Here is a 27,844-nt window from a genome sequence, read left to right on the forward strand (position 1 = left end):
ACACAACGCAACAACAATACATCTACAACACATCAACAACAACAACAACAACAACACAACACAACTACAACACAACTACAACACAATGCAACAACAATACATCTACAACACATCAACAACAACAACAACACAACAACAACACAACTACATCACAACGCAACAAGAACAACACATGTACAACACAACGCAACAACAATACATCTACAACACATCAACAACAACAACAACACAACTACAACACAACACATCTACAACACATCTCATCTACAACACATCTACAACACAACACATCTACAACACAACACATCTACAACACATCTACAACACAACTACAACAGAACTAAAACACATCTACAACACAACTACAACACAACACATCTACAACACATCTACAACACAACAACACAACTACAACACAACGCATCTACAACACATCTCATCTACAACACAACTACAACACAACAACAACACAACTACAACACAACACATCTACAACACATCTACAACACAACTACAACACAACACATCTACAACACATCTACAACACAACACAACTACAACACATCTCATCTACGACACATCTACAACAGAACAACAACACAACACATGTTATTCTTTTATTTCTTCACTCAAACGTTGACATGTTTCAGTTGTTCTCTCACTGACTCGTTGATTTGTAACTCAGCTCAGTTTAACTAACTTTCTGTGAACGATAGAACTCGAGATGTTTTGATGAAGAGTGACAGAGTTTATTCTATTATTATATATTTTCATTGATATATTTCATTGATATATTTTATTTATATATTTCATTGATATATTTCATTGATATATTTTATTGATATATTTTATTGATATATTTATATATTTTCATTGTAGTTTACGTTTCAGATTCAGTGTGTCTGTCAGGGTCATCAGCCTGTGACGTCAGACCATGTCGCCCCGCCCCCATCCAAACACAACAAAAACAAAATGGCGTCCTCGCACCGCCCCTCGGACTCCATGTTGACTCGGTCCGTGTCGTCCTGACTCCAGCCGCTGGGGGGCGTGTTATCATTTCAAACCTGAAAACCCGCAAAGCACCTCCAGAAAATTCACTCTGGCCAATGAGAAGCCGCGTTGTCTAAATAGGAAGTGACGTAGTACCAGTATAGTCCAATGGGTGGCTCCGACACGAGCAGCAGCGGGAAGTCCCGCCTTCCGTCGACTCGGAGCGTGAGTGAAGAAGAAGCGTGAGAAGTGCGGCTCCAGCCCCAGGTAAGACCGGCCCGGTTCAGCCCGGTTCAGCCCGGTTCGGCCCGGTTCGGCCCGGTTCGGATCGGCTCGGCCTCTAGTCACGCGCGGACAACTCCGGCGGGAACGTGTACGAGGCGCTCGTGTTAGTGATGTGCTGGCGGAGGGGCGGTGCTTCTGTAACTAACGCACTGCAGAGCTCAGTGCGCGGCGGGGTCGGTCTCAGGGACCGGGTCCACCAGGTACCGGGCTGACCCGGACCGACCCGGACCGACCCGGGCTGACCCGGACTGACCCGGACCGACCCGGGCCGACCCGGTTCACCACTCGCTCACACTGACGTCTCCCGCCAGGACAAAGACGCTTCACCCGGGAAGTGGCTCCCCCTGCGGCCGCAGTGCGACACTGCACACCTGAGTGTTGATTAAAGTTAATTTAACAACAAAAGAACAACAGGACTGTAATCAGTTATTATAATCTTATTATTAATATGAATAACCTTATTATTAAACTGTAATCAGTTATTATAATCTTATTATTAATATGAATAACCTTATTATTAAACTGTAATCAGTTATTATAATCTTATTATTAAACTGTAATCAGTTATTATAATCTTATTATTAAACTGTAATCAGTTATTATAATCTTATTATTAATATGAATAACCTTATTATTAAACTGTAATCAGTTATTATAATCTTATTATTAAACTGTAATCAGTTATTATAATCTTATTATTAATATGAATAACCTTATTATTAAACTGTAATCAGTTATTATAACCTTATTATTAAACTGTAATCAGTTATTATAATCTTATTATTAATATGAATAACCTTATTATTAAACTGTAATCAGTTATTATAATCTTATTATTAATATGAATAACCTTATTATTAAACTGTAATCAGTTATTATAATCTTATTATTAATATGAATAACCTTATTATTAAACTGTAATCAGTTATTATAATCTTATTATTAATATGAATAACCTTATTATTAAACTGTAATCAGTTATTATAATCTTATTATTAAACTGTAATCAGTTATTATAATCTTATTATTAATATGAATAATCTTATTATTAAACTGTAATCAGTTATTATAATCTTATTATTAAACTGTAATCAGTTATTATAATCTTATTATTAATATGAATAACCTTATTATTAAACTGTAATCAGTTATTATAATCTTATTATTAATATGAATAACCTTATTATTAAACTGTAATCAGTTATTATAATCTTATTATTAAACTGTAATCAGTTATTATAATCTTATTATTAATATGAATAACCTTATTATTAAACTGTAATCAGTTATTATAACCTTATTATTAAACTGTAATCAGTTATTATAATCTTATTAATATGAATAACCTTATTATTAAACTGTAATCAGTTATTATAATCTTATTATTAAACTGTAACCAGTTATTATAATCTTATTATTAAACTGTAATCAGTTATTATAATCTTATTATTAATATGAATAACCTTATTATTAAACTGTAACCAGTTATTATAATCTTATTATTAAACTGTAATCAGTTATTATAACCTTATTATTAATATGAATAACTTTATTATTAAACTGTAATCAGTTATTATAATCTTATTATTAATATGAATAACCTTATTATTAAACTGTAACCAGTTATTATAATCTTATTATTAATATGAATAACCTTATTATTAAACTGTAATCAGTTATTATAATCTTATTATTAATATGAATAATCTTATTATTAAACTGTATTCTGTTATAATAATCCTATTGTTAAACAAATCAGACATGATATTAATCATATTATTATTAAAGTAATAGTCTTATTATTAAACTGTATTCAGTTATAATAATAATAAGAGATTAAATGTGAATCAGAAGCTGATGTCTTATTTACATGAGCATTTATTTCTGCTGCTGATTTTTGTATAATAAATGACTTCATTCTTATTTTTAAATATTGTGAATCCAGATGTTTCTGCCGTTTCCATAGCAACATGGATACAGAGCTGTTTATGGAATGTGAGGAGGAGGAGCTGGAGCCATGGCAACAGGTGGACGACAGCGTGGATGAAGACGAGATGGACTACATTGACAACTATGGAGAACCAGGTGAGACACACACATAAACAGAAAACACAGACACACAAATTGTTTTGATACAACATGTGTTTCTCTACAGTGGAGGATTCTCCACCTCTTCAAACCTCAGAGACTCCACCCCCCAGACCTCCATCCATCACACCTTCAGGTACCTGTGTGGTGACAAATACAAAATATAATTCATCTATACCTGTGTGTTCCTCTGGATCTAAAGAAATACAACTTCACAAAGAGACACACACAAACCTGTTCCACTGTCCGAGTCCCAAACTTAACATCACAACTGACCCAAACACAAACCTCATGTTTAACCTTATGTCTGTATCTGTGAGGACGTCAGTGTCGTCTCCATGGTAACACGAGTCCCTGTTGTCAGTGTGTCCCCAGTAGGATATGAAAACCAGCTTGTACACAGAGACAGTGATTAAAGATGTCGTTTAGCGACACATGATGACGTTTAACACTTGTTTTCTTCTCCTCAGCTTCTGCTCTTCGTCTTGTGTCGTCAGTGATGCTTCCTCCTCCTCCCCCCATTGTCACCTCCTCCCTTCCCCATGTCCCATGCCTCCCCACCTCCTCCAATCCAGCTGTCTCAGCCCCACCCCTGGTGACCCAGGGCCCACCACTCATCCTGACGCAGACAGCAGCTGGGACGTTTCTCCTCCCAGCACACCCCAGGACAGGAAGTGCCCAGCCCATTCTCCTCACCACGCAGGTACAGAAAACAAACACACCCTCAGAGTGTGTATGTTTGTGTTTAGAAGTTACTTCCTGCCGCAGCGTTGATAATGTTGATCAGACACAACAGATACAGTAAATGCTGACCGCTGATAATGTCTGGGAGGATTCTCAGTCATCCAGGTCATGGTATCTTCATGTATGTAGGCAAATGGAACAACACAAGCAAGTCCAGTTTCCCTGGTACACTTGTACAACTTCTGAAGTTACTGATGTTCAGCTGATAAATCTATGTCATTAGTTATTAGTCCAAACCACAGACTGTAAATAAAGATAGACCATATGACAGCCACACCGCCCCCTGCTGGCAGGCTGCAGTATAGGGCACAAACCCCACCTTCTCCATGTTAGCAGATGGACCAAACTAAAAAAAAAATCCAAGTAGACGTTAAATAAATGTTTGTCAAAGATGGTTTCTGTCATTTCAGGTCGTTTTTATCTCACTGATGTTTTGTGTCACTGACTCAAGATAGGTCAAGTGTGTGTACGGGTCGGACCACGGCTCCACTACTGCACAGACTCTGACTGTAAATGATGCCATCCCCACAAGATGGCAGTGTTTGTATCTCAGACGTATTGTCGTCTTTATTTACAGTCATTGGTCCAAACTCCTGAGAGTAGGAGACAATACGACCTGCAGAGTCATGTGATCACAATACACCTACATACAGAGCTGTACGTTGCTGCAAAAATCCGAAAGGAACAAATTTACCACTGTAGCACCCAAGTAATACAGTTTTGTTTGTGTGTGTGTGATCTGAGGGTCTGTGTACTTACTTTGTGTACCTGTGCACTGAAAGTTTTGTTCTACTAGTTTTCATCTGTCATGTGAGTATAAACCATGTAATCGTCTGAGAGTTCACACACAAAACACCAAACCCACTATTTCTTCTTTCCCAGTGCGTCAGTTAGTTGAAACAGAGACGTTAGTGACTGAACTGAAAAGACTTGAATGGTATTTTCAGATCATAAAATTAAACTCCCAGCAAAAGAGCCCACTCAGTCGTTCACCTCTGAGAATGTTCGTAGGTGATGCACTCACACACAGCTTCCCATGATTGTGATCTTAAGTGCTCTCGATTAGTAAACAAACCACAGTCACATGCCTTCACTGTCACTACTTAATAAATAGTGATCTGATTCGTGCCAGACGTCAATCTTTCCTCTCAGAAAGTCAGCGTCAGTTTGTCGGAGCTGAGCGTAAACCATGACTGAGAGGCTGAGATGATGTTCAGCATCGTAGACGACCTCTGTGGTCTTGTAATATAATGTCTCTTAATGTCGTAGAATAAAACATGAAAACGTCTCAAGCTTGTGTGGTCTGTGAATGTGGTCATGAGAGGATGTCCTCTGGCGGACGTTCTTGACCCTTTGTTGTGGTCCCCACGATCACTACACTAACAGTGCATTAGTGGTGAATGCGTCCTCCAGCTACACGTCTGTGGTGCCGTATACAGTAAATTTGATTGCTTATAACCTTTTGATCATCTCGTTTTTTAAGAGGAAGAATCTATGATTTCTAATGTAACAAAGTCGAGTGTCTCTGCTCGATGTTTTAATTAACGCGACAACAACAAACATCATATCAACACTGAGACCAAAGTTCATCTGTAAAGTTCCTGTATGTTCAATTTAAAAGTGTGACGCTGATCTGCAGCAGCACTCAGGCTGATTATATTGAAAAGTTCAGACGTCGTCCAGCAGATGAACTCAGAGCTGGCTATGTCTGATTGTCGGACTGGAAACACTGCGACGTGCTGCTCTGACTCGTTTCTCTCCGTTTCATTTAGACAAATGTGGAACGTTTCAGATTTGAAGATGACAGAGGTCGGACGTTTGAAAGCAGAGGAGAGATGGTGATGTGTGGAGGATGTGGAGGAAAATACTTCAGGATCGTTTCACACCTGAAGAAAAGCCGGACGTGTTCTTCACACCTCGACCTGGACACGTTTGAGAAACAGTTAATTCTGTACAACAGGAAAAGAAAGAGGAAGTCTGATGCCAAGGCCAGTGAAGAAATGTCTTGGTTCTCTTCGTTCTTACGTAAAGATTAGCTGTGACTTGATATTTACACCCGCTAACTGAACAACAAGCTAATGTAAGCTCGCTTATATCAGACATGTGTACTGTGAATGAGAGACACGGTTGACATGTGACCTGAAACTTGATAAATACAGTTGAAGGATTATTTCAACACAACATCCCTCAAATTACTAAAGACATTTCTAGAAACATGAGTGAATAGATTGGTTATTTTATGTTTACATAACCTGACATTTTCCATTTTATGAGCTGAATGAGTTCTAATTCATTGTGATCTGTGAATGTGGGCTGTACAAATACAATTTGATTGATTAATTATGCTGAAACAGACATACAATAAATAGCCAAGTTTACTGAAGGGCCATTAACGTCTACACAGACACTTTCTGTCCAGTCACATCAGACTCACTGGTCAAAACACACAAACCATATATCACTGCCGATTGTGAGGCCTCGTCTGAATCCATCGCTGATCTTTTGACTCCAGGTTTGTGTTTGAACCTCAGTTATGAGTTTACACCGCAACGTCATCAGCCATGTTGAATGTGTTGCCCTGTCAATTCAGATGGATTTTGATTGGCTGTCAGAGTTTCTATCCTTCATTAAAGGTCCCACAAGGAATTTTTCAATTTTAGTTGATTTTGGCTCCTCTGGACAAAAGTGTGTCTCCACTGTCTCCTGTCGTAAAAACCTTGGTCCAGACAACATGAGCATTAGTTTTGGAAGGAGTGAAAAAAAGATACACGTGTTGTGACTTCAGGAAAAACACCAAGAAACTGCCAAAGATCAAAATACTCAACATATTCATATGAAAATAAAGACATATCAAATATGAACCTGTCTGTTGATTAAGACAAATGATAGAAATGATTTAACATTGAGTATTAAATACATTTATACAGGCACAAGAAATCTATAGCCTTTAGCATAGCCTAGAGAGTAGCCCGGCTCGCTTCCCCTGCCTCTGTTATCTCCCACCACCTAAACATAGGTTTTTGCAGCCTGACTGTCGTAAATCGTTGCTCCGACTCATCCGTCCAGACATAGAGAGTTGTTTATAGAAAAAGACAATTCATACTCTGATTGTCTTATTTGTTGTTGTCGCTTATAAACAGGCAGCGGTATTAAAATAAGATTGTTTCATAACCAGTTAAAAACTCCAGCTTTAAATCTTTAAGTCAGAAACTTCTCCCACATATATATTCACAGGTGTTGATTTCGTCCTCGGTGTTGACGGCCCTTAAAGCTACTTCATTACCACCAGGCTTCAATGTCCAGCATGAGTGGGGGTGAAGATGTGACATTATGACGAGATAACAGAGGAACCATGCATCGTAAATCAATTACAACAAATAAACTGTGAAGGGGGGAGCTGAGAAAAGACCTTGTGCTTTTTGTTTCTCCTCTGTTCAATGACCGTGATGTCACCATGATGTCATGTGTCTGTCTCCTGTACAGGGTTTCCCAGTGCAGACGGTGGTGAACCCTGGTACACCCCTGCTCCTGAACCTGCAGCCGGGTCAGACAGTCCAGCCGCTCACCCTGATCCAGTGTAAGACACCCCCCCAACTCCATCAGTTAATAATCAGAAATCTGATCTGATTATTGATCATAGCTGATGTTTCCTGTCCCTGCAGCCTCGTCATTGGGTCAGCTGGTACGGCCAAGAGTGGGTTTGTCCCCCGTCCACCCCCAGGGTCAGAATGTCCTGACCAGAACCAGCCCTGCCCCCTCGGGAGGTCCCACTCAGCCCGGGTCCACCTTTACCGCCATGCAGCTACCTGCCACACTGACCATCCACACCAGAACACCAGGACCCAGTCAGTCAGCGCAGAGGGACTGATCAGATTGATCAGATTGATTGACTGATGTATTGATCTTTTTTTTTTCTAGTTAACTTCCAGATGACCCAGCTGGTTGGGGCCAACACCTTGAAGCTGCCAGGGTCTCCTGCCCTTCCCTCCAGTTCAGCCAATGGAGTCACCACTCTCACTGTGATCAGCAGCACTACGAGTGGACCAATAATCAATACAGGTACCATTTTAATTCTGCTTCACAACACTTTTCCCTTTCTGATTCTTATATGATTTCCTATCTGCATCATCAGCTCTCACTCTCACTGTTTCATCGTTAGCTACTTTGAGCAGCTTCAGTTACTGCTGCTCAGCTCGTTGACTTAATCACTGGCACGCAATGAATCCTGGGATAGTACGGCTTGTTGGATCCTTCGTTGCTCAGGAATGAATGGACACATTTAGGGGAGTCTAGCTTCTGAAGTATGCAGTGCTTGAATTTGGGCACAGCCCGAAGTTTGTTTCACATGCATGTGACCACATGAAAAGTTTCTGTGTCTCATCTTGTCCTGCAGCTTCTTGTCCCACCCCTATTTTCGTAACGACTCCCAGCAGGACCTCAGCACCTTCCGCCGACCCCCACAGGGTGGTGATGAGTGTGGAGGAGTTCTACTATGGGACGTTTGAAGGTGACCTGAGTCTGAGGAAGCCACAACCCCTGGGAATCCAAACCTCCACCTTCACCTGTCAGATCTGCACACACCTCGCAGAGAACAACCTGAGGTACGGCCACTGAGCACCTGAACACACCGGAGCTCTCTGGGGTAGAATGGTCTGCGTGTTAACCTGCAATAACCCGTGTGTGTATGTCTAGGTTGATGCAGCACATGCTCCAGCACTCTGAGCTAATTGGAGTAAGTGCTGGTGATGAAAGGAAGTGCTGCAGGTTCTGTTACCGGCAGTTCTCCTCTCCAGCTCAGCTGCAGAGCCACCAGGAGCAGGTGCATGGTTCTGTCCCCTCCTCCAGTAAGAACCACACCTTCAACCTCAATATCCCGAGACTTGACTTGAAACTTGGACCTGACATAGGACTTGACTTCGCTGCACCTTAAGCTCTGCAATAAAACACTGTTCCATTAGGTCTATATATTTATAAACAACTAGGGCTGTCTGATTGTCTGCATGTTGTTTTCTACGTGTTTAGATTCGTGTCTCATAAACCCTGTATTCACATTTTTTGTAGCCACAGTTCGACAATCACCGGCTCTGTTCTCTCATCTCTGCTTCACTGTCTCTGTCAGTGAGTGAGTGAGTGGGGGCGGGGCCTGTGTGGGTGTAGACTCTGCAGCAGATGAGGATCAAAACAGAGACACACCAGCTAAACATTTGGTTCACCAGTGTGACCAAGGAACATTTTTAGTCGCACTTCACAGACTTCTGGTCACACTCTGGAGCATTGAGCCTTGACCAGTCTTGACTCACCCGTCTAGACTCCGGACCCACCTGACTGTCTCCCTGTCTCAGGTATGTGTCGTATATGTGAGTGGGCGTTTGAGAACGAGCCAGCCTTCTTGAACCACATGAAGTCCAGCCACAAGCCAGGAGAGATGCCCTACATCTGCCAGGTGGGTCTGAGCTCTGACCTTTGACCTGTGCTACCTAATGATTTTCCTCGGTATTAACTCAGTTGTGATTTGCAGGTGTGCTCGTATCGCTCGTCCTTCTATTCAGATGTCCTTCAGCACTTTGCCAGCTTCCACAGGGACTCTCGCTTCCTGCTGTGCGTTTTCTGTCTAAAGGTGACCAGAAACCCCATCAACTACCAGCAGCACCTGCTGAGACACCAGGTAACCACACCTTCACCAGGTAACCACACTGACTAACCACACCCTCAATAGGTAACCACACTGACTAACCACACCCTCACCAGGTAACCACGCTGACTAACCACACCTTCACCAGGTAACCACACTGACTAACCACACCCTCAATAGGTAACCACACTGACTAACCACACCCTCACCAGGTAACCACGCTGACTAACCACACCCTCACCAGGTAACCACGCTGACTAACCACACCCTTAACAGACAACCAGCCGGACAGCTCATACATACAACTTAACTTAACTTAACTGTTCCTTGCAAACTTCTGTTGATCCATTTTTTTCTGTTTTGAATTCATCTGATGAAGCGATGAATCTTTTCACCTTGTCACAGATCAACCAGGCCTTCCACTGTAACAGGTGTCGTCTTCAGTTTGTCTTCCTCAAAGACAAAATGCAGCACAAACTGGAAAACCACCGCAGCTTTCGTCGACCTACACAGCTGGAAGGACTGCCGCCGGGTTCAAAGGTCAGCTGTCTAGGACCTTACTGACCTCCAGTCTGTCAAAACCTTAAGAACTGATTTAAATCGCATCAACACAAGTGGTTTTTCTTATTATTGACGTCTGCGTCTCCAGGTGACCATCAGGACTTACGGGAAGTTCAGGCCTCCGATTACCTCAGCAGGTGGGCGGCTCCTCCAGATCCCCTCCTCCCTCGTCCAACCAATTCACATCAAGACAGAGCCACAGAAGTCTCCGATCCAGAGAAACACTGCTCTCTCCAGATCCCTCCGGCCCCCCATCAAGAGACCAGTCAATCGCAGAGTCAACAGGTGACATGTCCTCATTTGTCTGTGACGTGTCGTTGTGTCTCTGACCTGTTGTCTTGTCTCTGACGTGTCTTCGTGTCTCTGACGTGTCACTGTGTCTCTGTCATGTCGCCTTGACTCTGACGCGTTGCCTTGTCTCTGACGTGTTGTCGTGTCCCTGATGTCTCTTCTGCTCGTCTCCTGCAGGACATCATCATATGATGGAGACAGGTTGGTGTGTTTGGAATGTGGAACTGACGCCTCAGATTTGTCGGCTCACTACCCGACACACGTGCACTGTCTGCTGTGTCCGTATAGCAGCTGCTGCTCCAGAGCCTACGCTGCTCACATGATACAGTAAGAGTACTCGTAGTACACAGTGATACACACACACAGTGTTTAAAAGTTTATTAATGTCTGAATGTTGATGACTTGTTCCTGATCTTTTCAGTCACCATGTTCCGCGCTCCAAAGACAAAGTTGTTCTACTGCACAGACTTCCTCCTCCATGGTGAGACTCCTTGATCAGGTTCATGTTGTTTCTGCTTTAATTGACCAGTGACTGAGTTTGACCTGCAGGTGTCACTCTTCATCCTCAGGCTGAAGTCATACTTCTATTAGTCACACATATTATTATGTGTGTGTGTGTGTGTGTGTGTGTGTGTTTTTCATGGCATTAAGAAAACACAAGGGACAGTTCAAAATAAAGTAACAATCCTGCAGGTGGCGTCACAGACCCGTGTGACTAACAGTGTCTCTGTGTCCACCAGTCCATTCCTGCTGCAGTGCTCTCAGTGCAACTTCAGGCCTCAGAACGCCGACCAAATGGCAGATCACCTTCTGAAGAACCCGGAGCACCACAGCGCCACGTGTCACATCAGAAGTAAGACATCACACACTGAGACGTCAACACAACACGAGGAGTCACTTCAACAACAAACCTTTATTTTAAAAACAGTTTTACACAAAACCAACTTCAGAAACATAGAGGGAAAAAAAATCAACTGAAACAAATGGGCTCGAACAATTATTTTATATTATAGTTAAATTATTTTTTTGTCATTAAAAGGAAAAGAACTAATGAACATTAAGAAAAAGAGCAAAAACAACAAGACAAAATTATTTTAAAAAACCATGCTAAATGATAAAGTTTAAATAATAGAATAGAATAATGTAGATATATAAATATTACAAGATGTTTAAATATACAGACAAATCAAAGAATCAAGTTTGAGTAAAGACGTTTTTGTGTGAGAACCACTGATCTGTTTCCCTCCTGTTCTCTGACGGAGCCAATGTAAATAAAGCTGACTTTATTTACATTCCATGGAAACATAGTCGACAGCAGAAAGACTGTTTGTACATCAGCACGTTTCGAGGCCAACGGAATTTTTAACTAGTAATTTACTGAACCGACAATGTGGAGGAGGAAAATACATCCAGAGAAAGGTTTTTAAATTTCTACTCCAGCTCATTTCACCAGTTTATTCCATCTGTTGTCTCTGCAGCAGTTTTCAGACATTTGCTTACAGTGATTGTGAAGCAGCAGGAGGCGGGACATGACGTATAAATTCTGCTGTGGAGACCAGCCGAACTATGTTTGCTTACAGTGATTGTTGGGTCTTTTCATGAATGTTTATCACCACCATCTCTCGTGACATCGTTGGTGTCGTCTACGTGTACGACATATGTTAAAAGCGTCATCACCCCCACACTTGATAGGCTCCTTTGGACTTTCTGTGGACTTAAAGGGATAGTTCACCCAGAAATGAAAAGTCACTCATTATCTACTCAGCACTATGATGGAGGGGCCAGACAGAGGAATCGTGCAGAAACTCTGGAGGGTCTCTCTCTCGTACATTTAAGTTCACACACGTTCTCCAGAGAAACTGTGGAGGAAGTTCACTGCATCTCTGTCAATGAAGAACTAATCTCAGATCCAGATCTCCTGGTTCATAAATTCTTTATAATGTCGGAGTTTGTTCAGTGTGAAGAATCAGAAACAGGAGCATCATGAATCTGTTACACATTGTAACTTTTTGAAAGTGAAGTAGTTTGTCAGCTTGGTGAGAGTCACAGTTCTGACTGTAAAATACTTTCATGCTCTAACTTACAGAATCACGTTCCTCAGACTGTCCATTGCTGCAGCTCCTCTTTTCAGCCTCTGTCTCAAACACTTGGTTTTAGCTCCTGTCTCTTTACAGGGTTTTTAAATTAAAATCAACGAACATTAATTTGTCTTAAATTGACCATAAATTTGCTGCAAAGTATTCAGTTTGCGGGCAGTGCAATTAAGGCTGATATGAAAATTGTCACTCACAGTGTCTCGCCATAAAAACGTCTTTAAAACTTAAGTTCTGAGACTGACAGTTTTATGTTTTTAAATAGCGTAACACCGATGGGTGTGGATTTCTTCTACACTGAATGTTAAGTATTTATGTGGGCAGATCACGACACAGCGCCACACAGTTCCCAGTCTTACAAGTGGTCAGCTATGGAACTGCAATGAGCCTGTGATGCCACAGTAATGTCTCCGTGTCAGTGTGTGATGCATTCAACAGTTTCTTAACACAATCTCATCACATCACAGTTTGTTTTATTTTTACAAACATCCCTGGTGTCTGGCTGCTACTACTTATATCAAACAAGCAATAAATGAAATAAACAAATGTTTAACTATTAATCACTAAAGAAAACAGTAAATAGCTCCAACAGTTACTCTCAGTCAATGCTATTATTCTGACATCTTACTAAGCTTATTTATAGGTTTATATAAATTCTCTTCTCCAACAGAGAGAAGGGGTCTTCCAGTATATTTATCAAGGTCGTAAAAAGCATTAAAGTGGTGTGAGAACCCTTCCTAAAGACCCCCCCTCCTGATAAAGCCCACTCTGTGGTGATTGGTCAACAGCTTCCAGCACAAAGTTCATGATCCAAATAAAGACTTTCTGTTACTCTGCAGTTTGAATACTTCATTCACATCTTCAGAAGTTGTACAAGTAAACATAGACAACTGGCCTTGTTTGTGTTTTCTATGTTAATTTGTACAACTCCTGAATAAACTGTGACCTGGATGACTGAAGATCTTCAGAACATGAAAACTAACTGATTCCTGTGTATAATATTTATGTGAAAATAAATATTGTAAATTATATTATCCTGCTTCATTTCAGCATATGTGGAACCTGACATCCAGTTCTGCTACGATGAAGAGCAGTGTTCCTCAGAAGAGAAGGAACCAGACCAGAATAAGGACTTGCCTCATCCATCCTGGAGGTCAGCAGCTTTTTGGAAGCAGCCAGCGGAGAGCAATAGCACAGAGTCTACCATTGTGGCATTCAAGGAGAGCAGTGGGCCCCATCACCACCTGACCAAGAATAGCGATGCCATTGACTTCTTCAACCTCCTCTTCCCTGCAGCATTGGTGGAACTGATCACCAAAGAGACCAATGCTCATGTTAAGACCTGCCAGTTCCTGGGGTCCTTCTACCCTAAGTGGGTCCCTGTCACCACGCATGAAGTCAAAGGTTTCATCGGCTTGGTTGTTTTGATGGGGATTCAGAACCTGCCAGACCCATCGCACTACTGGTCCTGGAGTCACTACGACAACAGCTACACCTTCTACCGAGCCATGAGTTTCAAACGCTTCAAGCAGATTGCTGCAAACATCCGCATGGGCAGCTTCGCCACAGATGAATATCGTGGCACCAACAACCCTAGTGACTCGCTGCACATCTTCAGGCCGATGCTGGACATCCTGGGTGGAGCTATGTGGAACACTTACCAACCAAACTGCAGTCTGACCATCGACAGGGCGCTGTTGCCGAGCCTGGAGGAGGAGAGCTGCCGAGTTAAAGGGAATCCAAAGACCCAGCCTCAGGTGTGGCTGCTCTGTGACTCCAAGTCAGGCTACTGCCACCGCTTCTTCATCCAGGTAGGGGAGAAGGCGGGAAAGGAGCCAGGCTTCACCGTGGTGCCAGGGCTGGTGAAGGGTCTGGAGGACAAACACCATCAGCTCTACCTGGCCAACTCCCTTACTTCTGTCCCACTCATGCAAAAGCTGCTGAACCAGGGCATCTACGCCTCCAGCTCCTTCCCTCCACCCAGCCCCATCTTGCCCAGAGAGCTGTGGGATGAGGGTAAGGTAGAGAAACCCGGGGACTTCCTGCAAATGCAGTGTGGCCCCCTACTGGCCACCCGCTGGAGGGACACCAAGGAGATGGGTTGCCTGTCAACTAATGCATCTCTGGGTGAACCAGACACTGTTTGGAGGAGGTCTCAGACCAAAGTGGGCTGCTTGGACCCCATAAATCGCCCTATGGCCTTTCGCCTTTTGCAGGAGAATATGCGAGGGGTCGACATCTGCAAACAGCTGCTGGCCTGCAACCCGCTTGGAGGAATCCCTCAGGATCGACACTGGCGCGGTCTCTTCTGGTTTCTGATCAACCTGAGCATTGTTAACGCTTTCATCGTACTGCGAGAGAGTCGCAAAGAGAACCCACCTGCCTGGGTGCAAGATGGCCTCTTTACTCAAGTCAACTTCCGCAAGCGTTTGGGGAACCAGCTCGCCAAGTGTGCCCAGAAATACTTTGAGACCATGGAGATTGCCAGCTCCCGTGGAATGAGAATGGAGGTGGCCGAAGAAGTAGTTAAACAAAGACACAGGATGGTAAAGATCAGCGCCATCTCCAAGAGGTGCAAGAACTGCAATTTGAAGAACATCCGACATGAGAGCGTGTACGGCTGCGTCATCTGTAAAGCCAACCTGTGTAAACACCCGAGCTGTTTCTGGGAGTATCACGGTCTGTCGCCTCTGAACAAAGGTCAGTCTACAGTGAAAGTCAAAGATCCTGTTCAGCTCTGTAACTAAGTTGATTTATTCCTGTTAAACTTTGGACATTAAATGTTTCATCTGCTGTTTTAACAGGTTCAACAAAAGTTGGATTTCTCAAGGACAGAATAAGGTATACATTTCATTAAATGTGTGACATGCTTCTTTCTGCTAAATTGGATTCTTAATTTTGGAGCATGATTATTTTTGGGTCTGGTATTAAAAAGTTTGACTGTGTCAGGTTCATTCAAGTTTTTTCATCTTGTATGTTTTGTATGTTTCATATTAACTGAAGAACATTTGTGTATTTGTGCTGCAGCGGAGCAGTGGAGATGGACGAGGTCAAAGACAACATGGATGCGGCAATGGCCCCTGTGGAGGACATTGACTTTTCTGAAGATGAGAGAGTAGATGATTTTGATGACATGGATGAAGAAACTGAAGATATTAAGGAAGAATTAATCAAAGAAGTAAAACATCCGGTATCTGACTTGCCATCAACAACAAACTGCCACGCCCAACTAGCAACCAACTTGTCTTACTCGAAAGAGCGTGAAGATATTCTCACAGCCCGTCAACTGAGAATCGCTCTGTTTGCTCTGTGTGATGGACTCCGCCAAGCCTCAAGGGTCTTTTCAACTGAGACCAAGCTCATCCAAATGTGGCTGAAGGAGGCCAAGAAGCGTTTGAAGCAATGTGAACAAGAACAGAATGTCCACGGTGATGGTGGCAGTCGCCTGGTGGCCTGGGTGCTGTCCATGCGTGAACAGCAGCTTCCGATCACAGAGAGCAACCTCTTTCACAAAGTCTCTACACTGAAGAAGAAGGGAGGGTTCGGTGACTCCTTCCGCATCTCATATGACTGGGCAGTGAGCTTCATGCTGCAGCACCAGCTGGGCATACAGAACACTGGCACAGCGGCCACACTAGCTCGAACCCTGCCGTCTTCCCTTGAAGCCAAAGTCACATCCTTCAGGAAGTTTACCCAGAAGATCATCAGGGTCCACAAACTGTCTGACAGCACAGTTGCTGCGATGGATGAGCTGTGTCTTTTTGTGGATTTGAGGTTAGTCCAGGACAAGTCTCGCCGCTCAGAGGCTTTGGAACTCATTGGGTCTTTACCTCTTGTCACTGTGTACCTGGCAGCGCTGGCAGACGGTACCATGCTGCCATCTCTGGTGCTGGCAAACCGGCAGCTGGATGAGAAAGTCCTGCCTGAGTTCATCCTGCTGGAGGCTGGACCGGAGAGTCTCTTAGTAGAAGAAGCCCTGGATCTTTGGACTAACAAGGTCTGGCATCAGCATGTGTGCAGTCGAACTCAGCCCAGTAGATCGATTCTGGTCTTGGACCGACACAGGGAACACATGGGCGACCAGTTTCTTACATCCATCAGTGGATCAGGTACCCTCCCTGCAATGATTCCTGGAGGTTGTTCCTTCAGCCTTCAGCCTCTGGATATTTGTGTGAAGCCGATGCTGCAGCGCTTCATGCTGCTGCGCTGGGCAAAGTTCATTGCTGGAAACCCAAAGGAGCTGGAGGAGACGTCACCGCAGCAGCTCCAAGCAAATGTGGCCCAGCTGTTGGTTGACTGGATGGTGGAGGCCCTGATGCACTTGAACAAACTCTCCCAGATATGGGAGAATTCATTTAGGCTGACAGGTCTTCTTCCGAAAGAGGAGGAGGGACAAGAGACAATGACAAAACAAAAGCCAGAGGAGGTCCAACTGGATCTCTTCAAGATCCTGACTGAGACCATGCTGGGTCCTGAATCTCTGGAATCCACTTTATCTGATCTGCTGGAGCTGGAAGATGAAGAGGATACCACGGAGGAACCAGAAGGAGGAGTAGGACTGGAGACATCAGAGGAGAAACAGGAGAAGAGTGAAGAGAGGGAGGTGAAGGAGGACAGGAGAGAGAACAAGGAGACTGAGACGACAGAGGATGACAGTCGGCAAGACGACACAAGGAAGCATAATAAGATAGAGGAGGATAGCGAGGAGGAAGGAAAAGAGACAGAGGAGGACAGAAAGGAGGTGAATAAGGAGAGACGAGAGACCAGAATCGTGATAGGAGAGGAAGTCGGGGACGAGTGGAAGATAAAGAGCAGGGCAGAGGGTGTAGAGGCAGAGGGCGACACTGAAGACATGATGGACAAAAGCTGAACAGACGATAAAGAAGTGGATGAAGAACTGTAAACACCTGAGCCGTCCCTGAAATGGTAACTAATGCATGTGGGGGCGGGACAACCATCTCAGCTAAGTGTGAAATGCTGGGACACCTGTCAATCAAAGAAACACACCTCTCCTGGCGGTGACCTAAAGCTCTGCTACAGGTGTGACTTCAGGTGAATGTGTTCAGGGTTCAGACCAGGAACCAACAGTGAAACTGGATTGGCTGATTGAAAGTCACAGATCAGCTGAACTTACACCTGTCCCGACGTTGTATAGAGACATTGGACGTTTCTTCTCCAGGTGATGTAAACATTCGCTCACTGACATTTGAACTCATAAAAACATGTTTGGTTTTGTCTGGACCTTGAAAATCTTTTTAGAGACGAACTGATGTTGGTTTTTTCGCCATAGATTTTTACGTACGTTGATCATGTTGCTGGAGTCGGTCATTGATGAAGCTCTGCTTCCAGCAACCTGTCAGCCACTCAACAGCCGACAGAGCTGTCCCAGCATGCACTGGGAAACAAATTGAGTCTGTTTTATTTGTTAGTTATTAGTTAATAATAATAACTAATATTAGTTATTATTAGTTTATAAACGTCAGTTAATGATTCATCAAATAATCGATCATGTGAATATTCCGACCCAGGAACATGAATAAATATATGACCATGAACACAACAAATTAAATAAAGTTTGTCAAACTTATTTTCCAGGAAGAGTTTTTGTTGTGACATGAAACAAAGTGAATCCTGATGTTTGAAGTAACTTGGACGTGGTCTGACTGAGTCTGAACGTCTGACGTCATCGTCCGGCGGCTGCAGGGGTGGAGTCAAATAACTAATTTGTTACTTCTTGTAGCTTCAGAGACGAGAACTACAGATTTCACATCTTTTTTTTAGTTGCAGATGAAACTGATGTTGAGGAAATCCTCGTGTTTATGAACAAAGAACAACGAAGGTGACTAAGAACTTTGTTTCAGCAGAAATTAAAAACTGTAAATTTACAGAAGATGAAAATGCATCACATCGTCTCTGGACAGAAACGTTTTTATTAACCAGCACATAGAAATAGAAAATAAGGCAAACATGAGAAACAGAAACAAAAAGAAACCAACAGCACAGTCAGTGGTTCATATATACTCACACAATCATACGTATATAGAACATATAGAGTTTTAATGAAGAGGTGGAAACAGAGGGTTCAGTGTTTAACACATTTCATATATAGATTTACAGAAAACATCTGAATTCTTAGAATAAAAACATTAGACACGTGTTACTGAAGCCTTCAGCCAATCAGAGCAGAGCTGTGATGTCACAGCTGCTGAAGCTGGAGAACATCTGTCATGTTTTAAGGTCATGTGACCTTTTTTGCAGGACTGGATGAAAACGGACAGAAATTCTAACCATCATGCATTGTGTTAGGCCCAGTGTGTTAGGCCCATCATGCATTGTGTTAGGACCAGTGTGTTAGGCCCATCATGCATTGTGCCTCATGACGCCTCACTCACTCTCCTCAATTTGCTTTTTAAACACTTAGAGGTTTTTTATTCATTGATTTTTCATCAGCTGTTTAACCTGTCAGCTTTTAGAACATTAAAGTTTGGATCTTGTGAGCTGGAGTTTAGACTTTTGAACAAACAGGACAAAGAGGCAGAGTGAATAGATTTTTATCAGATAAAGTTTGCTCTTCAACTGGCTCACCACAAGGGTGTGTGCTCTCTCCTTTGTTTTTTATCCGTCATACAAATAGAAATCAGAGCTCATTTAAAGATAGGATCATTTTAAAGTACGCGGATGATTCAGTGATTGTGAGTCTGCTTCAGCCAGTTGTTGAGCACTTTGTTAAGTTGTGCGAGGAGTCATTCCTCCAACTCAACATTTCAAAAACCAAGGACATGGTCATTGACTTTAGAAAACACTTGAAGACACACTTCTCAAAAGGTCAAACTGTGGAATGTGTGTAATCTTACAAATAGCTTGAGACTATGATTGACTCCAAACTGAACTTTGAAGCAAACAGCGAAGCTTTTGCAAAAAGGGTCACGAATGTTTGTGATGTTTAAGGAAAATGTTTTATTTTCATATTGACAAATCATTCTTTTATTGAGTCTGTTGTATCAGACATCTTTGGTGTCATGGTTTGGTCAACTGTCTTTAAAAGAAATGGTCCAGTCGGCTGATTATTGGTCCCTGTACACCAGTTACAGAGGACAGCCAGCTCCGCTACACATGATGACTCATCCTCTGCATGAGGAATTTCAGCTTCTCCCCTCTGGTCGAAGATTTATAGTACCAAGAGTAAAACAGACCGCTGTAGAAATACTTTAGTTCCAGCTGCAGTTGTTCACTTGAACGAGTTATAGCCACATTTGTCCTTTTCTAATTTTTCTATTGATAGCGAAACATTTTGGCACTTTTTGTCATGTTTTTGTCGTCTTGTTTTCTGACAGTGTGTTATCATTTTCAACTCTTGAATCGATCCCTCCTCTTTTCTTTTTGCTGCAAAACAGATCTACCTACGGGTACAAAATGAAGTAACCTCACCATTGTGTTAGGACCAGCATGCATTGTGTTAACACCATTGTGTTAGGACCAGCATGCATCATGTTAAGTCAGCGCTGCATCAAGTCAAACTCACTGGTTCATGTTCCAGGTCGAATCTCTGAATTTCTCATTTCAATCGTTATTTTTCTTCCTGTAAGGAAACTTCACTGTTCGATGACTCATTCTGCATCCAATCAAAATCTTTCTGGAATTTTTAACTTCCTCCCTGAGACTAAATTCAGACAGTTCGTGACCTACAGTGTTTGATTTGTGGTTCAAACCGCAGGTGAAGGTGGTGGCCAGAAGGCTGTCGTCATAACAACCTCTGAGGCGTTTCGAGGTGAAACTTTCTTGTCAGAGCAGAGGCCGGCGGAGTGACATCTTTTTGTGATTGACTTCAGGTAATTATCACTTAATCCTCCACGTTAATCTTCATTAACACCAAGTATCACAGGGAACAATGTGACCATAAAACTTGTTCACGCTCTCTGGGTCACTCATTGTGATTATTAACACCTAATATTTATGCATGTTCATCTGTTGCTTTTAACAAGTGAGCAAATTGAATTGTTCTTGAACAAACATCAGTGAGATAAGAACGACTTCAAACGACAGAAAACACCTTGGACAAACATTTATTTAAAGTTTACTTTGAATTTTTAGTTTGGTCCATGTCCCACCTGCTAACGTGGAAGAGGATGGGCTATGATCTATACTGCAGCCAGACACCAGGGGGCGATAGGGATGAGTTGGCTTCACTTTGGGAGCTGTCATGTCGTCCATCTTTATTTACAGTCTGAGGTCAGAGTCTTTATACTTTCAACCACAAACGAACCTTAAACTGTCAATCATTACTGAAAAGAACACACAGACACACACTCACTCACAGACTCACACACAAACTGACACACACTCACAGATGACAGACACACAATCACACATACACAGACGTGTGTGTATTCAACACATTATAACAAATTGACTGATTGATTCATTATGAATAAAATCTGTGGGCGTCACAGGGTTAATGTTCAGCTCCTCAGCTGCTTTCTGATTCGTTGATTATATAACAGAGAGAGAGAGACAGAGAGAGAGAGAGAGAGGGTGAGAGAAAGACCTTCACAACCTGATCAGACCAGCGGCTGCAACATGGGTGAGCTCTACCACTCCACTTTGTACGTTGTTAAGGGATAGTTCACTGAAAAATGAAACTTCATTATCTACTCAGCTGCATGATGGGGGGGGTTGAAACGTCTGGAGCTTCAGAGGTAAACTTTGTTAGAGCAGAATCCAACACGACGGAAGTAAATGTGAATGATTCTTCAGACATAATAAAACAGAAATCACACGTCTTCGTATCTGCTCCTGTGATGTCATCGAGTGTCCACAAGCCCCGACATTCAAATTCCACTGGTCCTCTGTGATCTTCCTCAGACGCGTTCATGCTACTTCATTACTTTCTTTCAAGGGCGTGCGCGGAGTGCACGTTAGCATCGCTCCCTCCAGTTGCAGAGATTTAGGCTAAAAACTTGATGTAAATGACGTCGTTTCCAGTTGAATTTGAACGTCGGGGCTTGTGGACACTTGATGACATCACAGGAGCAGGATGGAGACATGTTGTGTGTTTCCTGTTTTATACGTCTGAAGAATCATTCAAATTGTTATGTTATGTTGGTAGACACTGTCTCGTGTCCTCTCATGGTGTCCTCTCTGGGGCAACAGGCTGTTTGAGAAGTGTGAGAGCTTGGTGAAGGTCTAAGGCTTCACTCCCTGGACATCACAGATATGAGACTGTGACCAGACACTGTCTCCAGAACCAGAAGCTACACTTGAGAGGAACGAGCAGACCAAAGATGAAAGGATCTGTTGGGGTTTGAAGTGTGACGGCAGGAATCATGCTCAGATGTTGTGTGGATGAATTCTGATTTCCTCCTCGTCAAGCTTCAATAAATATTTCAGCACATTTTCAACAACACATATTTACTTCAGTTGTGTTGGATTCTGCTCTAACAAAGTTTATCCCTGAGACTCCAGAAGTGTGTCATTCGTACATGTTGAGGACATGTTGAGGTCCCCACAGCATCAGTGGCTGTGTGAGCGGTTGGATTTTGTTTGGAATCATATTCTTGTTGTTTAGTTATGAAGATAAAAAGTGAGTCCTTACAGCTACAGGAAGACCAGTGTGTGTTTGCTCTTTAACGAACTACAGCATAAATCTTAAATTATGTTTAATCAGATAAACTTTGTCTCTGGAGAAAATCATTTCTCTGAAAGTTCTGTTAATTTCTTTATTTAACCTGTAATTTAGATCTAGCACCATCGACTGGCTATGAACGAAATGTGGAAAATGTTTGTTCTCATGAAATCAAACTGAGAGAAGTTTATCCTCCAGCTCGTCTTCACCTTCAGGAGCAGCAGTGAATTTACACCAGAATCAATTCGTTCATCATTTTCTGATTCTTTTGATTTTATTGTTGTTCAAACTGAAGCTGCAATTAAACAGGTCCTGTCCCTTTAAATCCTAGAGAGAGAGGCTGTGTGTGAGTGTGTGTGTGAGTGTGTCTGTGAGTGTGTCTGTGTGTGAGTGTGTGTGAGTGTGTGAGTGTGTGTGTGTTGCGGGGGGGGGGGTCTGAGTGTGTGTGTGTGAGTGAGTGTGTCTGTGAGTGTGTCTGTGTGTGAGTGTGTGAGTGTGTCTGTGTGTGAGTCTGTGTGTGAGTGTGTGTGTGAGTGTGTCTGTGTGTGAGTGTGTGTGTGAGTGTGTCTGTGAGTGTGTCTGTGTGTGAGTGTGTGAGTGTGTCTGTGTGTGAGTCTGTGTGTGAGTGTGTGTGTGAGTGTGTCTGTGTGTGAGTGTGTGTGTGTTGCGGGGGGGGGGGTCTGAGTGTGTGTGTGTGTGTCTGAGTGTGTGTGTGTGTGTGAGTGTGAGTCTAAGTGTGTGTGTGTGTGTCTGAGTGTGTGTGTGTGTGAGTGAGTGTGTGTGTGAGTGTGTTTCTGAGTGTGTGAGTGAGTGAGTCTGAGTGTGTGTGTGAGCGTGTGTGAGTGTGTGTGATCATTAATAAACCTCTGTGTATTGTGTAGTTGTGTGTTGTCATGTCGTTGTGTGTCAGATTATTAAACCTCCTGCTGTGTGATCGTCTGATAAATAAAAGCTGAAGTGAAGTCGGAGAATGAGAAGTTGCTGATCCTGAATCTGACCGGACGTCGTCCAGCAGAGATCAGACTGTGACCTCTGACCCCTCAGGATCATGTCTTTTACATGTTGTTGTGTATTCTCAGCAAGCTGTTCAGGATGTGGACCAGGATACCGCAGCCCGCTGGATGCCATGAAGGGTGAGACACATACACACAACCACACACCACCACACACACACACAGACATACAGACAGTTGTGTTGTTGTGTGGTTGTAGGTCCTCGGGAGCAGATTGTCTACCTTCCGTGTATCTACCGAAACACTGACATCCTGAAACCAGATTACCTGGCAACGGTCGACATCGACCCAAAGTCTGCCACCTACTGTCAGGTAAGGTCACTGCTGCATTTTTAAACCAAAAAATCAAACAACCTTTGAACCCGCTGTGACCTTTGACCTCCGTCCTCGCAGGTGATCCATCGGCTGCCAATGCCGAACCTTCGAGACGAGCTACATCACTCCGGCTGGAACGCCTGCAGCAGCTGCTTCGGAGACGTCTCCAAGACCCGAAACCGTCTGATTCTGCCGTCGCTCATCTCCTCCAGGATCTACGTGGTCGACGTCGGGTCGAATCCCAGAGCACCGCAGTTGCACAAGGTACAAACGACCTGCGCAGCTCAGCCAATCAGTGAGAGGCCAGTGACAGAGCTGCTCACACCTGATCCGTGATCATGTGAGCAGATCTTAAATAAAGATGTCTGTGTCCAGGTTTTTATTCAGTCAGCACGAACACAGGAGATATTTTACGATGAAACTGTTGAGGTCAGAGGTCTTCAGCCGAGTCCTGGTCTGAACCATCTGAGTCCTCCTTGTCTTCCACGTGAACTCAGAGCTGAACACGTGTTTGGATGATTCAGACCCAGAGGGAAAAAGAAGGTTCACGCTGAGGTCGGACTGCAGCTGTAAAAACCTTTGACTTGTTGTCCTCAGATTCTGCTGAGTCACAGTTTGATCATTAACATGTTTCCTCTGAGACGCTGAAGAACAAGAAGTAAACATCACGCTCACCTGCAGCAGGTCGGGGATCGTTCACACCTCAGAGTGTGAGGTCACAGCGACCTTGACCTTTGACCTCTGAATTCTCATCTGTTCATTTTTGAGTGTGATTGAACATTTGTACCATTTTGAAGCATTTTGAGATCGAAATCCTTCGTGCAGAATTAAAGAGGATTCTCTCTCCTGTTCTTCAGATATTGTGTTCATGAGGCAAAACAGGATTTGTGAGGTCACAGTGACCTTTGACCCCAACAATGTGAACTATTGTACCACATTTGAAGAAATTCCCCTTAAAAGTGTTCTTGAGATATCGTGTTCATAAGAATGAGACAGACTGACAACCTGTAGACATGAAGCCTCCAACCACTAGGTGTCACCGTCACTGAGTGGATTGTTTGTGTTCAGATGGTCGAACCCGTGGATCTGTTCTGGAAATGTAACCTGGCGAATCCTCACACATCTCATTGTCTGGGTAACGGTCAGATCATGATAAGCTGCATGGGAGATCCGTCCGGGAACGGCAAAGGTGAGAGACAGACCTAATCCACTAGCAGCCTCTAGTGGACAGTTTCAGTGCTACAGCTGCTGTTGTCCTCTCAGGTGGATTCGTTCTGCTGGATGGTGAAACGTTTGAGGTGGTCGGGAATTGGGAGCAACCAGACGAAGCAGTGCCCTTTGGGTACGACTTCTGGTACCAACCTCGACACAACGTCATGATCAGCACTGAATGGGGCGCACCTAAAGCTCTGGCCGATGGTTTTAATCCGACCCACGTCCAGGAAGGTGAGTCGGGAGGAGTCAACGTTTTCCTGCCAGAGACATTTAATCCTTTAACGACCTGAAAATACAGGTCGTTATTAAAATACAGTCTTGGTCCTGATCCTCGAGATGCTCTGCTCAGTTCGGTGGTTTGGTTTCTCTTCCTGTAACTTTATATCATAATTCATGTGGTTCTAGTAGTACCAGTAAATCTTCAGTCAGTTCCATTAAGTTCAAGTCTCCTATGAGGAACAACAGGGTTCTTGATCCCTGCAAGAATTCAGAACACAGGGTTCTTTATACAGAAGCCATTAATAGTCCAATCTGTTCCACATGAACCCACATTTGTATTCAAATAAGACTCTTTCAGTATAACATGGTTCAAGGTTCAAATCCAGAAATACAACCCGATTGTCACAGAGGGTTACGTTGGAAACACCAGCAGAGATCTGATCCCACCAGAGTTTATATCACAGGGTTCTAGGTTCTGGTCAGAACCTCAGGGTTTAACATTAAGTTCCATTCAACTTTACAAATGTGCAAACATCAAACTACCTGCAACACGTCTGTTTCCCAGGTCACTACGGCAGCTCCATCCATGTTTGGGACTGGACCACCCACAGGAAGCTGCAGACTCTCAATCTGGGTGAAGAGGGCGCTATTCCTCTCGAGGTCCGATTCCTCCACGACCCCGACGCCACCGAGGGCTACGTGGGCTGTGCTCTACAATCAAATGTCTTCAGATTCTACAAAGCTCCAGTCAGTACCACGGCCTTCTGGTTTCTTCATCCTTCTGAGATTCAAGTGTTTGTCGATCAGTTGGATCTCAAATTTAATCTGATTTAAAGATCAGGGTTTAATCTGGTTTTAATAATAAATCTTCATCTGGTTTTCTCTGGTTCTGTTTCTTCAGGACGGTCAATGGGCCGCAGAGAAGGTGATCAGTGTCCCCAGCAAGAAGGTGGAGGGATGGAAGCTGCCAGAGATGCCTGGTACTTGTCTGTCAGTCTGACCTGTCACCTGTCTGTCTGACCAGTCACCTGTCTGTCTGACCTGTCACCTGTCTGTCTGACCTGTCTGTCTGATTTGTCTGTCTGTTTTTGCAGGTCTGATCACAGACATCCTGATCTCATTGGACGACCGTTTCCTCTACTTCAGTAATTGGCTGCACGGTGACATCAGACAGTATGACATCACAGACAGGAAGAACCCCCGATTGGTTGGCCAGGTAAGATGTCATAACATTTGTCCAGTGATGATGGTGATCAGGTAAAGCACCAGAGTGAGACAGTTCACCTGTCTGTCTTTTCCAGGTGTTTCTAGGAGGAAGTATTGTCAGTGACGGACCAGTCAGGGTCCGGGAGGACCCCGAAAACCAGCCGCAGCCCCGCCCACGCATCATTCAGGTGAGACAGAAAGAAAGGGCAAGGAGTTAGGAAAGGAGACAGAAATGCGCAGAGGAAGTCCGAGTCCACCTTCACTCTGCGGTGATTGATTGAGTTGATTGATAGTTTGAGTGCATTCCAGAGTCAGAGGATTGAAAAGATTTTTATATTTCTGTTAAGTTCCGATGATGTTTATATACTGAGCTGTCACCTGTCTCACTCTCTCCCCTCTGTCTGTCTCACTCTTTATCTCACCTGTCTGTCTCTCAGGGGAGGCGTGTCTCTGGAGGTCCTCAGATGTTGCAGTTGAGTTTGGACGGTCGGAGACTGTACGTGACGACATCTCTGTTCAGCAGCTGGGACAAACAGTTCTACCCCGACCTCATCAAGTAGGTGACCTCTGACCTCATCTAGTGCATGACCTTCAACCTCACGTAGTGTGTGACCTCTGACCTCATCAGGAACATGACCTCTTACCTCATCTAATATTTGAAATTATCAAGTGCGTGACTTCTGACATCATCCAGTACTGACCTCTGACCTGTGTGTTCAGAGACGGCTCGGTGATGATGCAGATCGATGTGAACTCTGTCAGCGGAGGTTTGACCCTGAACGAGAACTTCCTAGTGGATTTTGGTAAAGAACCCGGCGGTCCGGTTCTCGCCCATGAGCTGAGGTATCCAGGAGGAGACTGCACGTCCGACATCTGGGTGTGAGAGCATAACATCTCTGTGACATCATTGAGATGATTCCTCTTTCTTCTCTTTGTTTCTCTGAACACAAACATAGGCTCTTTGTTTTCTCTGAATAAAACTAACCTGTCAATCAAGTGTGTCTCCTGCAGCGCCTCCTGCTGCTCACACTGTAAACTCATGGTGTTTCAATAAAGTTCAGTGTCTCACATTTGTTTCCTCTTGTCCGTGTCTGATAAAACTGTATGTCTTTACTATAAATATATATTAACTTCATCCGACTCAAATCTTTCAAATCTCAGCCAATTCCAGTCACTACTGGAATTCCCCAGGGTTCTGTGCTGGGGCCGCCTCTGTTTATCATCAAGGCACAATGGCGGAGGTTGTGGATCACAGTCAATCAGCATGGTCCTCTCCTCGGAGGAGACATTTTGAAACGATATATGGAGTTTCAATAACAAATGATGATTGCTCTCTTACTCATGTGGAGCGTGCACGTTAATCAACGTGCTCTGTACGCCAGTCTGAGCGTCTGGCAAAGTCTGCTGGTTTCCTTGACTCATAATGGAATATGGAATATAATGATGTTATATATTCAGCTGCACACACACATATACACATATATATATATATGTGTGCAATAATAAGTATATATATATGTATATATATACTTATTATTGCGATATAATGATAACTTGTGAAAAACGTGAA

At 43.4% G+C, this 27,844-nt stretch overlaps 2 protein-coding genes across 8 annotated transcripts; both read left to right on the forward strand.

The window, feature by feature from the left end:
- The first annotated feature begins 1,123 nt into the window (after positions 1-1,123).
- Positions 1,124-18,271, forward strand: pogzb (pogo transposable element derived with ZNF domain b). Of its 3 annotated transcripts, none has more exons than XM_069536750.1 (20): positions 1,124-1,257; positions 3,242-3,360; positions 3,431-3,499; positions 3,834-4,066; positions 5,880-6,095; positions 7,591-7,684; positions 7,770-7,952; positions 8,026-8,166; positions 8,501-8,708; positions 8,800-8,951; positions 9,450-9,550; positions 9,626-9,772; positions 10,145-10,279; positions 10,389-10,585; positions 10,769-10,918; positions 11,013-11,072; positions 11,332-11,444; positions 13,735-15,384; positions 15,489-15,525; positions 15,712-18,271. In XM_069536750.1, the coding sequence occupies exons 2-20, from the start codon at positions 3,246-3,248 to the stop codon at positions 17,552-17,554; spliced, it is 5,844 nt and encodes a 1,947-aa protein (XP_069392851.1). In that variant the 5' UTR covers positions 1,124-1,257; positions 3,242-3,245; the 3' UTR covers positions 17,555-18,271. The 3 variants fall into 3 exon arrangements, with proteins under 3 accessions (XP_069392851.1, XP_069392853.1, XP_069392852.1); XM_069536751.1 differs by having other exon boundaries at positions 1,162-1,257; positions 3,221-3,360; XM_069536752.1 differs by lacking the exon at positions 5,880-6,095.
- Positions 17,727-27,344, forward strand: selenbp1 (selenium binding protein 1). Of its 5 annotated transcripts, none has more exons than XM_069536753.1 (14): positions 17,727-17,863; positions 20,399-20,513; positions 20,776-20,913; positions 23,386-23,439; positions 23,519-23,631; positions 23,713-23,898; positions 24,703-24,823; positions 24,898-25,080; positions 25,634-25,815; positions 25,970-26,048; positions 26,163-26,284; positions 26,370-26,462; positions 26,712-26,830; positions 26,995-27,344. In XM_069536753.1, the coding sequence occupies exons 4-14, from the start codon at positions 23,433-23,435 to the stop codon at positions 27,155-27,157; spliced, it is 1,368 nt and encodes a 455-aa protein (XP_069392854.1). In that variant the 5' UTR covers positions 17,727-17,863; positions 20,399-20,513; positions 20,776-20,913; positions 23,386-23,432; the 3' UTR covers positions 27,158-27,344. The 5 variants fall into 5 exon arrangements, with proteins under 5 accessions (XP_069392854.1, XP_069392856.1, XP_069392857.1 ...); XM_069536754.1 differs by lacking the exon at positions 17,727-17,863 and adding an exon at positions 18,504-18,523; XM_069536755.1 differs by lacking the exon at positions 20,776-20,913.
- Positions 27,345-27,844: the final 500 nt, after the last annotated feature.

Source organism: Paralichthys olivaceus, chromosome 13, assembly GCF_024713975.1.
Source record: "Paralichthys olivaceus isolate ysfri-2021 chromosome 13, ASM2471397v2, whole genome shotgun sequence".
NCBI classification, from domain to species: domain Eukaryota; kingdom Metazoa; phylum Chordata; class Actinopteri; order Pleuronectiformes; family Paralichthyidae; genus Paralichthys; species Paralichthys olivaceus.